At 50.2% G+C, this 13,080-nt stretch overlaps 2 protein-coding genes across 2 annotated transcripts; both read right to left on the minus strand.

The window, feature by feature from the left end:
- Positions 1 to 1,942: 1,942 nt before the first annotated feature.
- LOC117188033 (protein ORD-like) lies at positions 1,943 to 4,269 on the minus strand. The gene is made up of 7 exons (XM_033391176.1): positions 4,164 to 4,269; positions 3,473 to 4,098; positions 3,157 to 3,406; positions 2,925 to 3,101; positions 2,778 to 2,855; positions 2,453 to 2,714; positions 1,943 to 2,364 (listed from the first exon to the last, which is right to left on the minus strand). The coding sequence occupies exons 1-6, from the start codon at positions 4,176 to 4,178 to the stop codon at positions 2,454 to 2,456; spliced, it is 1,407 nt and encodes a 468-aa protein (XP_033247067.1). The 5' UTR covers positions 4,179 to 4,269; the 3' UTR covers positions 1,943 to 2,364; position 2,453.
- A 6,818-nt stretch (positions 4,270 to 11,087) lies between these two features.
- LOC117188034 (protein ORD-like) lies at positions 11,088 to 12,920 on the minus strand. The gene is made up of 6 exons (XM_033391177.1): positions 12,811 to 12,920; positions 12,120 to 12,745; positions 11,804 to 12,053; positions 11,572 to 11,748; positions 11,431 to 11,508; positions 11,088 to 11,367 (listed from the first exon to the last, which is right to left on the minus strand). Exons 1-6 carry the CDS (start codon positions 12,823 to 12,825, stop codon positions 11,119 to 11,121), a joined length of 1,395 nt encoding a protein of 464 aa, XP_033247068.1. The 5' UTR covers positions 12,826 to 12,920; the 3' UTR covers positions 11,088 to 11,118.
- Positions 12,921 to 13,080: the final 160 nt, after the last annotated feature.

The following is a 13,080-nucleotide window of genomic DNA, read 5'->3' on the forward strand; positions in this document are numbered from 1 at the left end:
CGCTACCTTCCTTTTATGAAGATTGAGTTGCAGCACCCTTAGTGTCATGGGTGGCTAACTCAACCTCGCACGACGGGATGACTATGATTGTCAGGTCACCGTCCTCCTCCTCCTCCGAGTCATCCAGCGCAAGACCCTGGGCGGCCTCCACTATGGTCTCCAGACCTAGGTCCTTCTCGACCTCGCCTGCCTGGAGGGTGTGCGCATCTTTGTCCTCGGGGTGGCGCTTTTTCAGCCGTAGGTATACGCTACCTACGCCCCACGCCATCTTCCCGAACTTGGGATACAGGATGTCCTCCGCCTCCTTGCTGATCTGGAGGATCACGTGCTGGCCCCCCTCGTTGGGTAGTGGGCTACCGGCATGCAGAACCTTCCGTTCAGCCATCCCGCTCCATCGAACGTGGGCATGGCAGCGCTAGGGTCCTCCTCCATTCGCGAGAACAGTGCCTCGACGAGCTGCGCGTGGACTAACTTCCACTGCGCCGCCGTCATCTTCCCGTTCTCGTCGCTGCGGTCGATCAAGGCCACAATGAGATGTCTCTTGGACACCTCGCTCATGGCCTTCTGTCTCGGCTTCCTCGTCTTCGGCTGGGGGGTGACCACCGTGGGCCCGCTTGCTCGCCGGAGTGTCTTTGGCAGCACTCTCGATCGAGCGTTGCCTCTTGGTGGCGAACATCTCCTCCACCTTGTTGGCGAATCCACCGTTTGTTGCCTTCATCTGGGGCAACTGCGCGTAGTGTTCGCGGCCCTCCTGTACCCGTTGCTCAGCCCAGGCTAGCTTGGACTTCTCCTCTTGGGAGATATCCGCCTTGCCCCGGAGCCGGCTCAGTAACTTGAGGGCCGCCTTATACTGAGCTTTTGCCTTCATCCCCTCCCTGGAACGCTTCGGCCCTTCCCTACGCAGGGAGCTGGTACCTGGTTCCGGCGAGCGGAGAAGGCTTTCCTCTTCGGTCTTGCTAATGGATAGCACGCTCTCCAGGTCCGAGCGTCGTTTTAGTGGCAGTAGTATTACAACTGACATGACCTGCTCCCGCCATGCCCGAGGTGTGACCGCTGGCGACACGCAGAGAGGATTGCTCCTCCCCGTCCCTGCCGGTGGTAGCAGTCACGCTTTCGACCGACGTTTGGGTTGACATCCCAACCCGTACTTGCTCCTTATCTGCCTCCATATTTGGCCCGAAGGTCCATACCGGTTAATGTTTTTCGGGGGGACCACCCCCTAGCGTTTTATGCCTGGCCGCCAGGCACCTCTAGCCATGGCCTTGGTTCAGTTCCCCCGACTTTAGATCGGGAAGACGATGGACCATAGCCCTCGCTTAGACACTGCATTACCCCGGGCAGGGCAAGCGACAGTGCATTATCCTCGCCCGGGATAATGCAGTGTCCATTGCCCAGCCGGCACCCTCGTGGAGGGTTCAGCTAGAGGGTTTTTGCCAGCCATATTTTTCAATTAATTATGAGTGAATTTTCTCTCAGATATTTTTCCATAATTTTTGTGGATCAATTTTAATTGGATAAATAAAAAATATAAAAATTAATATAGAGAGACTTGTTTCCCATAATCTCACATTCATTCATTCTTCTTGTTGTTGTTCTTTGATATTATTTGTGGTTATTATTATTTTTCTTTGTGGCTTAAACTCTTGGCACATTGATTTAATTTTAGACTCGAATTTTTAAAGATTATTTGTTTCACTCGCTTTATTTTTCAGTTACTTAACAGTGCATTTTCTTTCTGATATTTTTCCATAATTTTTGTGGATCAATTTTATTTGGATATAAACAAAAAAATGTATTTGTAAAGAACGAATTTTTTCCAATTTTATTTTTTTTGTTTTCCTTGTGAAATAAATTCTTGGCACATTTTTTTTAAATGAGATTCTAATTTTTTAATGATTATTTCCTTCGCTCGCTTTATTTTGTTATCAATTCAATAGTGTATTTTTTTCCCATTTTTTATCAATTCATCTTGATACAATAAAAAAAAAAGTGTGTATTTTTTCGAAATAAATGGGATCCATCTCTTGTTCTCTAATATTATTTTTGAATGAATGGAATATGTTATGTATGTAAGATTTGGCCCCACCAAGGCACTTATTGAATGCCAAATCTTGAATATCTTTAATTCTAAAAAAAAAAAATGTTCTGTTTCCTTCGGCTTCGTCTAAAAGGGCCTAAGGGCCTGACAGCCATTTTAGTTGTAGTTGTAGTTGCAGATGCAGTTGCAGTGATGGTGATGGCGATGGCTTGCTGGCTGTGTGGCATTCAAACTGACAGCCGGCAAAACCCTAATTGAAATGGAGCTGAAGAATGCAGCTCCTGTTGTTGTTCCGTGAGCGGCAGCGGCGGCGGCGGCGGCGGCGGCTGCGTAATTACAAAACGAGCAATGGAACAATGGAGGAGCAAAGGAAATATTTGTAAAACTAAAATTGGATGAGCGCTTGATAGATACCTTATTCTTGAGGGGTGGCGGGCGCGACACTGCCTAGCGCGAAATCGATGGCATTCTTAAGGATTTCCAAGCGGGACTCGGACGATTCGGCGGACGCAACTTTAACGTCCCAGGATTCTTTGTCCGGCTGCTTCTCACACTTGATCACATGCCGCTCGTCGGAGAGAATGCTCAGGAAGCTGGGATACTCGATGAGGACAATGATGCAGTTGGCCTGGGCCATTTCGACGATGCGTTGCAAGTAGCGCATGCAGACCCATTTCTGAAACAGAATGTACATTAAAGGAAACCAAAGTCGGGAATGGGCGACTGCTGGGGATCTTACCGAATCTGTGGGTCCACGGGCATCGATGTCGTTCATGTAGGAAGCCGTGATAATCTGCCAGGTCACGAAATCAGCTATCTATAAGATACAGGACGGGTGGAGGGGGGGATCAAGAGAAACGTAGACTCAAAGGCACACAGTGCAAACCTTATCCAAATGGCTGATAATCAGCACCGATTGCTTGGCAATGCTGCTCAGGGCCAACTGGAAGGAGACCATCAGCAAGTTCTGGACATTGTGATCGGACTGGCTCCAGAAGATGTTCCTGTTGTCGCCAGCAATACGGATGGAAGTGCGCACATTACGCAAATCGAAGTCGAGATCCTGCCGGAGGAAAACGCAATGAAAAACATGTGGAAAACAGAGAGGTCGCATATACCTCTTCGGTCAGACTTTGAGGGCCCTGGGCGCCGGACACCAGGAACCACACCGTGTACTGCTTCATGGTGATGTACTCGAATATGCGGCGCACATGGTTGAACACCTGCATCACGAACAGACGCTCCGATCGGAGTACGGCCTTGTTGCCGGTAATACAGGATTCGGCCAATTTGCACACCAAATCCTCCCCATCCAGCTCCTTGCGAACGAAGAGCTTGGCAAAGATCTCAAACGGATTGCCCGGGGTCCTGGAATGAATCGCGAAATGTAGCAAACCCCTAAAAGCAAATGATTTTAGCAGATGCGAGACCCACTGAAAGTTTTTGTAGCCATTGCCGTCCGCCCGGATGATCTGCAGCCAATTGCCGGCGCATCTGTGATGCAGATCCCACAGATGGATGGACGAGTACTGGGGATCCTCGAAGAACTGAGCGTGGAACTCGTCCAGCTGCCATTTGAGGATCTCGCCACCGTTCACCGTAAAGGTGACCCAGTCCAGACTCTGGGGATCGTCGAATCGCCGCTCGACCATCACCTCCGTTTCGACTACGATAATTTTCTTGGGATTACGTGCCGCCTCGTGGCGTCTCTTCCGCTCCTCGAGACGCACTCTTGCCTGCGCCGATGTGGACGGCTCCAGGTCCAAGTCGCTGTCGCTGTCGCTGTCCTCCTCCGAGGGTGTGGGCTGCAACACCTGGAAGCGCAGGGAAACGCTGCCGCGTCCCACCTCCAGCAGCGGCAGCCGCTCCAAGCTCTCGGCGTCCGGAAAGGTCCGAGTGCACAGCAGCTGTATGGCCTGTGCCACAGGCGTCACGGCCACATTGACGGTGTCGCGGGCCTGCTCCTGCCCCATCGGCTTGTACAGCAGCACATGCACGCTGTTCGATTGGGGGAACGACACGCTCACATCGCTGCAGCCGAGGCAGTCTTTGATGTTCAGCTTCGGGGGCGGCACAGTTGTTAGTTTCTATTCATGCTCGAGGGCATACGCCTGTTCCCACTTACCGATAGAAAGTGCATACTTTTATTTCCCTTAGTCCTTAGTCCTCCCTTAGTTAGAAATCGAACAATATTCACCAGAAAAACTTTTTCAGAGAGCTTCACATTCACAGTGTTGCTAATCACCCGCTGGACACCGGCTGGGCAGCGTGTATCGATAGTGCATCGATACTTTCGATACTATCGATACTGATTTTTAGTGTGGGAAAGCTGAAATTATGCAAGGTGGCCCGCTCTCTCTTTTTGGGGCTTATATTACGCTCAGCACTAGGGAGAGCGCTTTGAGGCCATGTTTAATGAGAGAGAGCTCAAAATAAGATCCGAAAAGAGTGCGAAAAGAGATACTTTCGATACTTTCGACACTGGTTATTAGTGTGAAAAATTTTTTTCCAATAATCTCGCATTCATTCTTTATTCAATTAATTATAAGTAGATTTGTGTTCAGATATAAATTTTTTATCAATTTTATATTGATATACAAAAAAAAAAAATGTTTATCTATAAAAAATTGTTTCTTATAATCTCACATTATTTCATTCTTCTTGTTGTTCTCTGATATTTATTTTTCTTGCGTTTTCTTTGTGGAATAAATTCATAGAACATTGATTTGAGTTGAGATTCGAATTTTGAAATGATTATTTGTTTCATTCGCTTTATTTTTCAATTAGGTTAGGTTAGGTTAACCCGGACGGCCCCCAGCGGGGCCACGCATAGGCCAATCTGGCCCTTAGTTATCCGGATAGGGGGGGTGTATGAACCGTCGCGGGAGTGTTTAGGTGGTTTTAAAGTCCCCGAGAATCGAGGTGTTTTTAGCATAGGCCAGCAGTTCCTGTGGCGTCCTTTTAGAGGCATCTTCCAGTGATGCCAGCACTGGGGCGCCCAGGTATCTCCTCCTTGCCCTTGAGAGAGCCGGACAGTAGCAGATGAGATGTTCCAGGGTTTCGATAGCCCCAGGTTCATCACATTTCCTACAACTGTCTCTGTTGGTGATGCCTAGCTTAGCTGCATGTGCAGCAGCCAGACAGTGACCTGTAAGTATTCCCACTAGCAATCTACAGTCCTTTCGTGGTAGGTGCAGTAGGTAGTGGCTAAGTTTCTCGTTGCGTTCCTTGCACATTATCTTCGAGGTTCTGCAGGTGGTGGTACTGTTCCACCTGCTATCAGTCTGTGTTCTAGCCTGCTTCTCTAGTTCGCATTGCAGCGTTCTAAGGGAGACAGGCACGTTCTCGGTTCTCCTATTCTCCAGCCCGACGCCTTCCTTAGCTAGTACGTCCGCCGCTTCGTTTCCTTCGATGCCCTGGTGGCTGGGAACCCAATAGATCCGCACTGTCTTTGTCGTGCTTAGGATGTCTAATGCCTCCCTGCTCGCCAAGACACTTCTGGAACTGACCGCGGACGACTGCATGGATCTTATCGCCGCTTGGCTGTCGACGAATAGGTTGACCGCATCGTGTGCTCGTTCTGTGAGGAGAGCGACCTCCGCTGCTTTCCCGATGGCAAAAACTTCTGCCTGGAATATGCTGCATTGGTCCGGTAGCTTATACGACAGCCTTATCTCAGGGTCTGTACAGTATAGGCCCGCTCCTACTCCTCCGTCCATCTTGGAGCCGTCTGTGTATATATTGAGGTGCTCAGCTTGGTCCCTTCCAATTTTCCAGTCTTCAGGTCCCAAAGATGTGGTTGTTTTGACGTCAAGGCAAGTTTGGGGGTCATGTAATCAGTTGATCTGGTCATGTCCCTGCCAATTGAACTGTGCCCGTATCCTTGTATCGATAGGTTTCCTGATGCTATAAGGCGTTGTGCTGCCTTTCCCGCAATCAGGCGAGCGTGAATGTCCAGGGGGTCGATTCCGAGTACAGTTTCGAGTGCTTTTGTTGGGGTTGACCTCAGCGCCCCTGTAATACAGAGCAGAGCCTGTCGCTGAGTCTTTTCCATAAGCTTATGGTATGTCTTCTTTTCAGTAGCCTGCCACCACACTAAGGCTCCATACAGCAGAGTTGGTCGCACCACCGAGATGTAGATCCAGTGCATTAGAGCAGGTGACAGGCCCTATGTGCTGCTGAGCATCTTCTTGGATGCATAAAGCGCAATGGTAGCCTTCTTCACCCTTTCCACTACATTGGGCCTCCATGCCAGCTTGCTGTCCAGTACTGTGCCTAGGTATTTCACCTGTGATTTTGGAGTCAGCCTAGTTTGGTCAATTTTCGGGGGGGTTCATATCGGTACCTTGTACCTCTTGGTAAAGAGGATGAGGTCCGTCTTGTCCGCGTTGATACTGAGTCCTGCCTCTTCCGCCCACTCACGTATCTCCCTGAGTGTACGTTCCATTATGGAGCTGAGGGTCGATGGACATACACCCGTAATAAGTATGCTTATGTCGTCTGCATAAGCTGTTATTTTTGGGGCCTTCCTTTCAAATCTCTTAATGAGGTCGTCGACCACCAAATTCCACAGTAGTGGCGACAGGACTCCACCTTGAGGTGTGCCTCTGTGTGCCCCCTTTACCATGGAAGCAGTGCCCCACTCCGATTGCACCCGTCTACAACTTAGGAGGTTTTTGATCCAGACGTTGATTGCAGGGTGTATGTTATTCGCTTCTAGGCGACTTGTTATTGCGGTTGTGGCCACGTTGTTGAATGCTCCTGAGATGTCCACAAATGCTCCCAAAGCATACTTTTTGTTGTGAAGGGCGCTCTCGATGGTGGCTACTAGCGAGTGTAGTGCCGTCTCCACTGATTTCCCCTTGGTGTAGGCGTGTTGGTTTGTTGACATCAGTCCCCCTACCTCATTCCTGATGTGTAAATCCAACAGCTTTTCTAGTGTTTTTAGTAAAAAGGAGGTAAGGCTTATCGGTCTGTAATCCTTGGGACTCACGTGGCTGCACTTTCCTGCCTTAGGGAGGAAGACAGCTCTCGAGGTTCTCCATTGGATGGGGATATAGCCCGTACTTAGGCATGCTGAGTATATTGCGAAGAGCCATGGGGTGATAACCTCTTTGGTCAACTGCATCATGGCTGGGAATATCCCGTCCAGTCCTGGTGCTTTTATGCCCGCGAAGGAGTCTATGGCCCAGTGGATTCTCTTAGTGGTTAACAGACCTATTGGGGGGTGCTGTTCCTCAGTTGGTAGGTCCTGATGCTCCTTGGCGTCAGTGACCTCGGTGCATCCAGGGAAGTGCGCCTCCATTAGTGCTGTTAGGGCTTCTTTACTGCCCTCTGTCCACTGTCCGTTGTCTAGTTTTAGTTGGCTCTGTACTGTGGGCTGCTTTGAAAGCAGCTTCCGGAGCCTAGCGGTTTCGGGCACTTTCTCAATGTTGGAGCAGAAGTTTCTCCACGAGTTCCTTTGTGCCTTACGTATTTCCTTCTTGTAGCTCCTAAGTAGGATTTTATATTCCTCATTGACAATCTCTTCGTTCGCTTGTTTGGCGATCTTGAAGAATTCCTTGAGGTTGTTCCTTTGGAGAGAGAGATCTCGGTTCCACCAGAGTGGCTTGGACCTCCTCTTCGTTCTCGAGGGTTTGCACGATGCATGGTAGGCGTTCAGTAACTCGTTGGATAGGGTCTTTAGGGACTTCTCCATATCCTCCGCGGATTTCACTGAGCCCGGATTCGCGAGCTTCGAAGTAACTGTCTTTTTAAACTTTACCCAGTTTGTGTTCCGGGGGTTTCTATAGACTGTTATCTTCGAAAAGTGTTTGAATTCGCACTTGAACTGAATGTACTTATTGTCTGAGAAGGATGGTCTTTCGAGGACTCTCCAGTCAGATACCAAGGTACTCTTTCCCGTGACAAGAGTTAGGTCTAGCACGTTTGACGAGGTGGGACCCACGAAGGTGTGTTCCTCCCCCACGTTTGGTACGTCTATGTTAGTGGATAAGATAAAGTCTAGGAGTGACTCACCTCTATCGTTGATGTCAGGGCTTCCCCACACATTGTGATGGGCGTTGGCGTCTGCACCGATGAGGAGTTGGAGATTTTTGGAGCCGGCTTCTGTCACCAGACTCCTAAGTTCTTCCGGTGGGGCGGGCCTGTCGTGTGCCATGTAGCAGGAAGCTGCCATTAGGCGCTTTTCCTCGCTCTCCAGCATCACCACCGTCAGGTCATCCGTGCTGTAATGAGACATAAGATGAGCATGGATTCCCTTCCGTACGAGTACGGCTGTTCTGTGCTTGCTTACCGATGTTGAGTAGAGAATGCTGTAATTTGAGGACTTTAGTCCGGCCACAGAGTTGCCTGACGCAATCCACGGCTCCTGGACTAGAGCTATGTCGGCGGGCCCTTGCTCCATGGCAATGAGGAGCTCCGCCGACGCTACCTTGCTTTTATGAAGATTGAGTTGCAGCACCCTTAGTGTCATGGGTGGCTAACTCAACCTCGCACGACGGGTTGACTATGATTGTCAGGTCACCGTCCTCCTCCTCCTCCGAGTCATCCAGCGCAAGACCCTGGGCGGCCTCCACTATGGTCTCCTGACCTAGGTCCTTCTCGACCTCGCCTGCCTGGAGGGTGTGCGCATCTTTGTCCTCGGGGTGGCGCTTTTTCAGCCGTAGGTATACGCTACCTACGCCCCACGCCATCTTCCCGAACTTGGGATACAGGATGTCCTCCGCCTCCTTGCTGATCTGGAGGATCACGTGCTGGCCCCCTCGTTGGGTAGTGGGCTACCGGCATGCAGAACCTTCCAGTCAGCCGTTGGCACGTCCGGATTTTGCCTCTGCAGCAGCTTCAGTGCTCGCTCCCCCTGGACACCAATGGGGAAGAGCACCTTCGCCTTTGGTATGGACGGGATCAGCTCCCTGTCTACCACCTCCTTGGCCCCCTCCCACAGAGCTTCCAGTAGGGGCACCTTCTGCACCAGCCACTGCCGCGTTGGGTCGTCGCTACACTTGAGGATTTTGACCCCGTTCAGCCATCCCGCTCCATCGAACGTGGGCATGGCAGCGCTAGGGTCCTCCTCCATTCGCGAGAACAGTGCCTCGACGAGCTGCGCGTGGACTAACTTCCACTGCGCCGCCGTCATCTTCCCGTTCTCGTCGCTGCGGTCGATCAAGGCCACAATGAGATGTCTCTTGGACACCTCGCTCATGGCCTTCTGTCTCGGCTTCCTCGTCTTCGGCTGGGGGGTGGCCACCTTGGGCCCGCGTTGCCGCTTGCTCGCCGGAGTGTCTTTGGCAGCACTCTCGATCGAGCGTTGCCTCTTGGTGGCGAACATCTCCTCCACCTTGTTGGCGAATCCACCGTTTGTTGCCTTCATCTGGGGCAACTGCGCGTAGTGTTCGCGGCCCTCCTGTACCCGTTGCTCAGCCCAGGCTAGCTTGGACTTCTCCTCTTGGGAGATATCCGCCTTGCCCCGGAGCCGGCTCAGTAACTTGAGGGCCGCCTTATACTGAGCTTTTGCCTTCATCCCCTCCCTGGAACGCCTCGGCCCTTCCCTACGCAGGGAGCTGGTACCTGGTTCCGGCGAGCGGAGAAGGCTTTCCTCTTCGGTCTTGCTAATGGATAGCACGCTCTCCAGGTCCGAGCGTCGTTTTAGTGGCAGTAGTATTACAACTGACATGACCTGCTCCCGCCATGCCCGAGGTGTGACCGCTGGCGACACGCAGAGAGGATTGCTCCTCCCCGTCCCTGCCGGTGGTAGCAGTCACGCTTTCGACCGACGTTTGGGTTGACATCCCAACCCGTACTTGCTCCTTATCTGCCTCCATATTTGGCCCGAAGGTCCATACCGGTTAATGTTTTTCGGGGGGACCACCCCCTAGCGTTTTATGCCTGGCCGCCAGGCACCTCTAGCCATGGCCTTGGTTCAGTTCCCCCGACTTTAGATCGGGAAGACGATGGACCATAGCCCTCGCTTAGACACTGCATTACCCCGGGCAGGGCAAGCGACAGTGCATTATCCTCGCCCGGGATAATGCAGTGTCCATTGCCCAGCCGGCACCCTCGTGGAGGGTTCAGCTAGAGGGTTTTTGCCAGCCATATTTTTCAATTAATTATGAGTGAATTTTCTCTCAGATATTTTTCCATAATTTTTGTGGATCAATTTTAATTGGATAAATAAAAAATATAAAAATTAATATAGAGAGACTTGTTTGCCATAATCTCACATTCATTCATTCTTCTTGTTGTTGTTCTTTGATATTATTTGTGGTTATTATAATTTTTCTTTGTGGCTTAAACTCTTGGCACATTGATTTAATTTTAGACTCGAATTTTTAAAGATTATTTGTTTCACTCGCTTTATTTTTCAGTTACTTAACAGTGCATTTTCTTTCTGATATTTTTCCATAATTTTTGTGGATCAATTTTATTTGGATATAAACAAAAAAATGTATTTGTAAAGAAAGAATTTTTTCCAATTCTATTTTTTTTGTTTTCCTTGTGAAATTTTAATGATTTTTTAATGATTATTTCCTTCGCTCGCTTTATTTTATTATCAATTCAATAGTGTATTTTTTTCCCATTTTTTATCAATTCATCTTGATACAATAAAAAAAAAAGTGTGTATTTTTTCGAAATAAATGGGATCCATCTCTTGTTCTCTGATATTATTTTTGAATGAATGGAATATGTTATATATGTAAGATTTGGCCCCACCAAGGCACTTATTGAATGCCAAATCTTGAATATCTTTAATTCTAAAAAAAAAAAAATGTTCTGTTTCCTTCGGCTTCGTCTAAAAGGGCCTAAGGGCCTGACAGCCATTTTAGTTGTAGTTGTAGTTGCAGATGCAGTTGCAGTGATGGTGATGGCGATGGCTTGCTGGCTGTGTGGCATTCAAACTGACAGCCGGCAAAACCCTAATTGAAATGGAGCTGAAGAATTCAGCTCCTGTTGTTGTTCCGTGAGCGGCAGCGGCGGCGGCGGCGGCGGCGGCTGCGTAATTACAAAACGAGCAATGGAACAATGGAGGAGCAAAGGAAATATTTGTAAAACTAAAATTGGATGAGCGCTTGATAGATGCCTTATTCTTGAGGGGTGGCGGGCGCGACACTGCCTAGCGCGGAATTAAGGATTTCCAAGCGGGACTCGGACGATTCGGCGGAGGCAACTTTAACGTCCCAGGATTCTTTGTCCGGCTGCCTCTTACACTTGATCACATGCCGCTCGTCGAAGAGAAAGCTCAGGAAGCTGGGATACTCGATGAGGACAATGATGCAGTTGGCCTGGGCCATTTCGACGATGCGTTGCAAGTAGCGCTTGCAGACCCATTTCTGTAACAGAATGTACATTAAAGGAAACCAAAGTCGGGAATGGGCGACTGCTGGGGATCTTACCGAATCTGTGGGTCCACGGGCATAGATTTTGTTCATGTAGGAAGCCGTGACAAACTGCCAGGTCACGAAATCAGCTAACTATAAGATACAGGACGGGGGGGGATCAAGAGAAACGTAGACTCAAAGGCACACAGTACAAACCTTATCCAAATGGCTGATAATCAGCACCGATTGCTTGGCAATGCTGCTCAGGGCCAACTGGAAGGAGACCATCAGCAAGTCCTGGATATTGTGATCGGACTGGGTCCAGAAGATGTTCCTGTTGTCGCCAGCAATACGGATGGAAGTGCGCACATTACGCAAATCGAAGTGGAGATCCTGCCGGAGGAAAACGCAATGAAAAACATGTGGAAAACAGAGAGGTCGCATATACCTCTTCGGTCAGACTTTGAGGGCCCTGGGCGCCGGGCACCAGGAACCACACCGTGTACTGCTTCATGGTGATGTACTCGAATATGCGGCGCACATGGTTGAACACCTGCATCACGAACAGACGCTCCGAGCGGAGTACGGCCTCGTTGACGGTAATACAGGATTCGGCCAATTTGCACACCAAATCCTCCTCACCCAGCTCCTTGCGAACGAAGAGCTTGGCAAAGATCTCAAACGGATTGCCCGGGGTCCTGGAATGAATCGCGAAATGTAGCAAACCCCTAAAAGCAAATGATTTTAGCAGATGCGAGACCCACTGAAAGTTTTTGTAGCCATTGCCGTCCGCCCGGATGATCTGCAGCCAATTGCCGGCGCACCTGTGCTGCAGATCCCACAGATGGATGGACGAGTACTGCGGATCCTCGAAGAACTGAGCGTGGAACTCGTCCAGCTGCCATTTGAGGATCTCGCCACCGTTCACCGTAAAGGTGACCCAGTCCAGACTCTGGGGATCGTCGAATCGCCGCTCGACCATCACCTCCTTTTCGATTACGAAGATTTTCTTGGGATTACGTGCCGCCTCGTGGCGTTTCTTCCGCTCCTCGAGACGCACTCTTGCCTGCGCCGATGTGGACGGCTCCAGGTCCAAGTCGCTGTCGCTGTCGCTGTCCTCCTCCGAGGGTGTGGGCTGCAACACCTGGAAGCGCAGGGAAACGCTGCCGCGTCCCACCTTCAGCAGCGGCAGCCGCTCCAAGCTCTCGGCGTCCGGAAAGGTCCGAGTGCACAGCAGCTGTATGGCCTGTGCCACAGGCGTCACGGCCACATTGACGGTGTCGCGGGCCTGCTCCTGCCCCATCGGCTTGTACAGCAGCACGTGCACGCTGTTCGATTGGGGGAACGACACTCTCAAATCGCTGCAGCCGAGGCAGTCTTTGATGTTCAGCTTCGGGGGCGGCACAGTTGTTAGTTTCTATTCATGCTCGAGGGCATACGCCTGTTCCCACTTACCGATAGGAAGCGCATACTTTTATCTCCCTTAGTCCTTAGTCCTCCCTTAGTTAGAAATCGAACAATTTTCACCAGAAAAACTTTTTCAGAGAGCTTCACATTCACAGTGTTGCTAAACACCCGCTGGACACCGGCTGGGCAGCGTGTATCGATAGTGCATCGATACTTTCGATACTATCGATACTGATTTTTAGTGTGGGAAAGCTGAAATTATGCAGGGTGGCCCGCAAATCTCTCTTTTCGGGGCTTATGTTACGCTCAGCACTAGGG

The sequence above is a fragment of the Drosophila miranda genome, chromosome 3, assembly GCF_003369915.1.
Source record: "Drosophila miranda strain MSH22 chromosome 3, D.miranda_PacBio2.1, whole genome shotgun sequence".
Lineage (NCBI taxonomy): Eukaryota > Metazoa > Arthropoda > Insecta > Diptera > Drosophilidae > Drosophila > Drosophila miranda.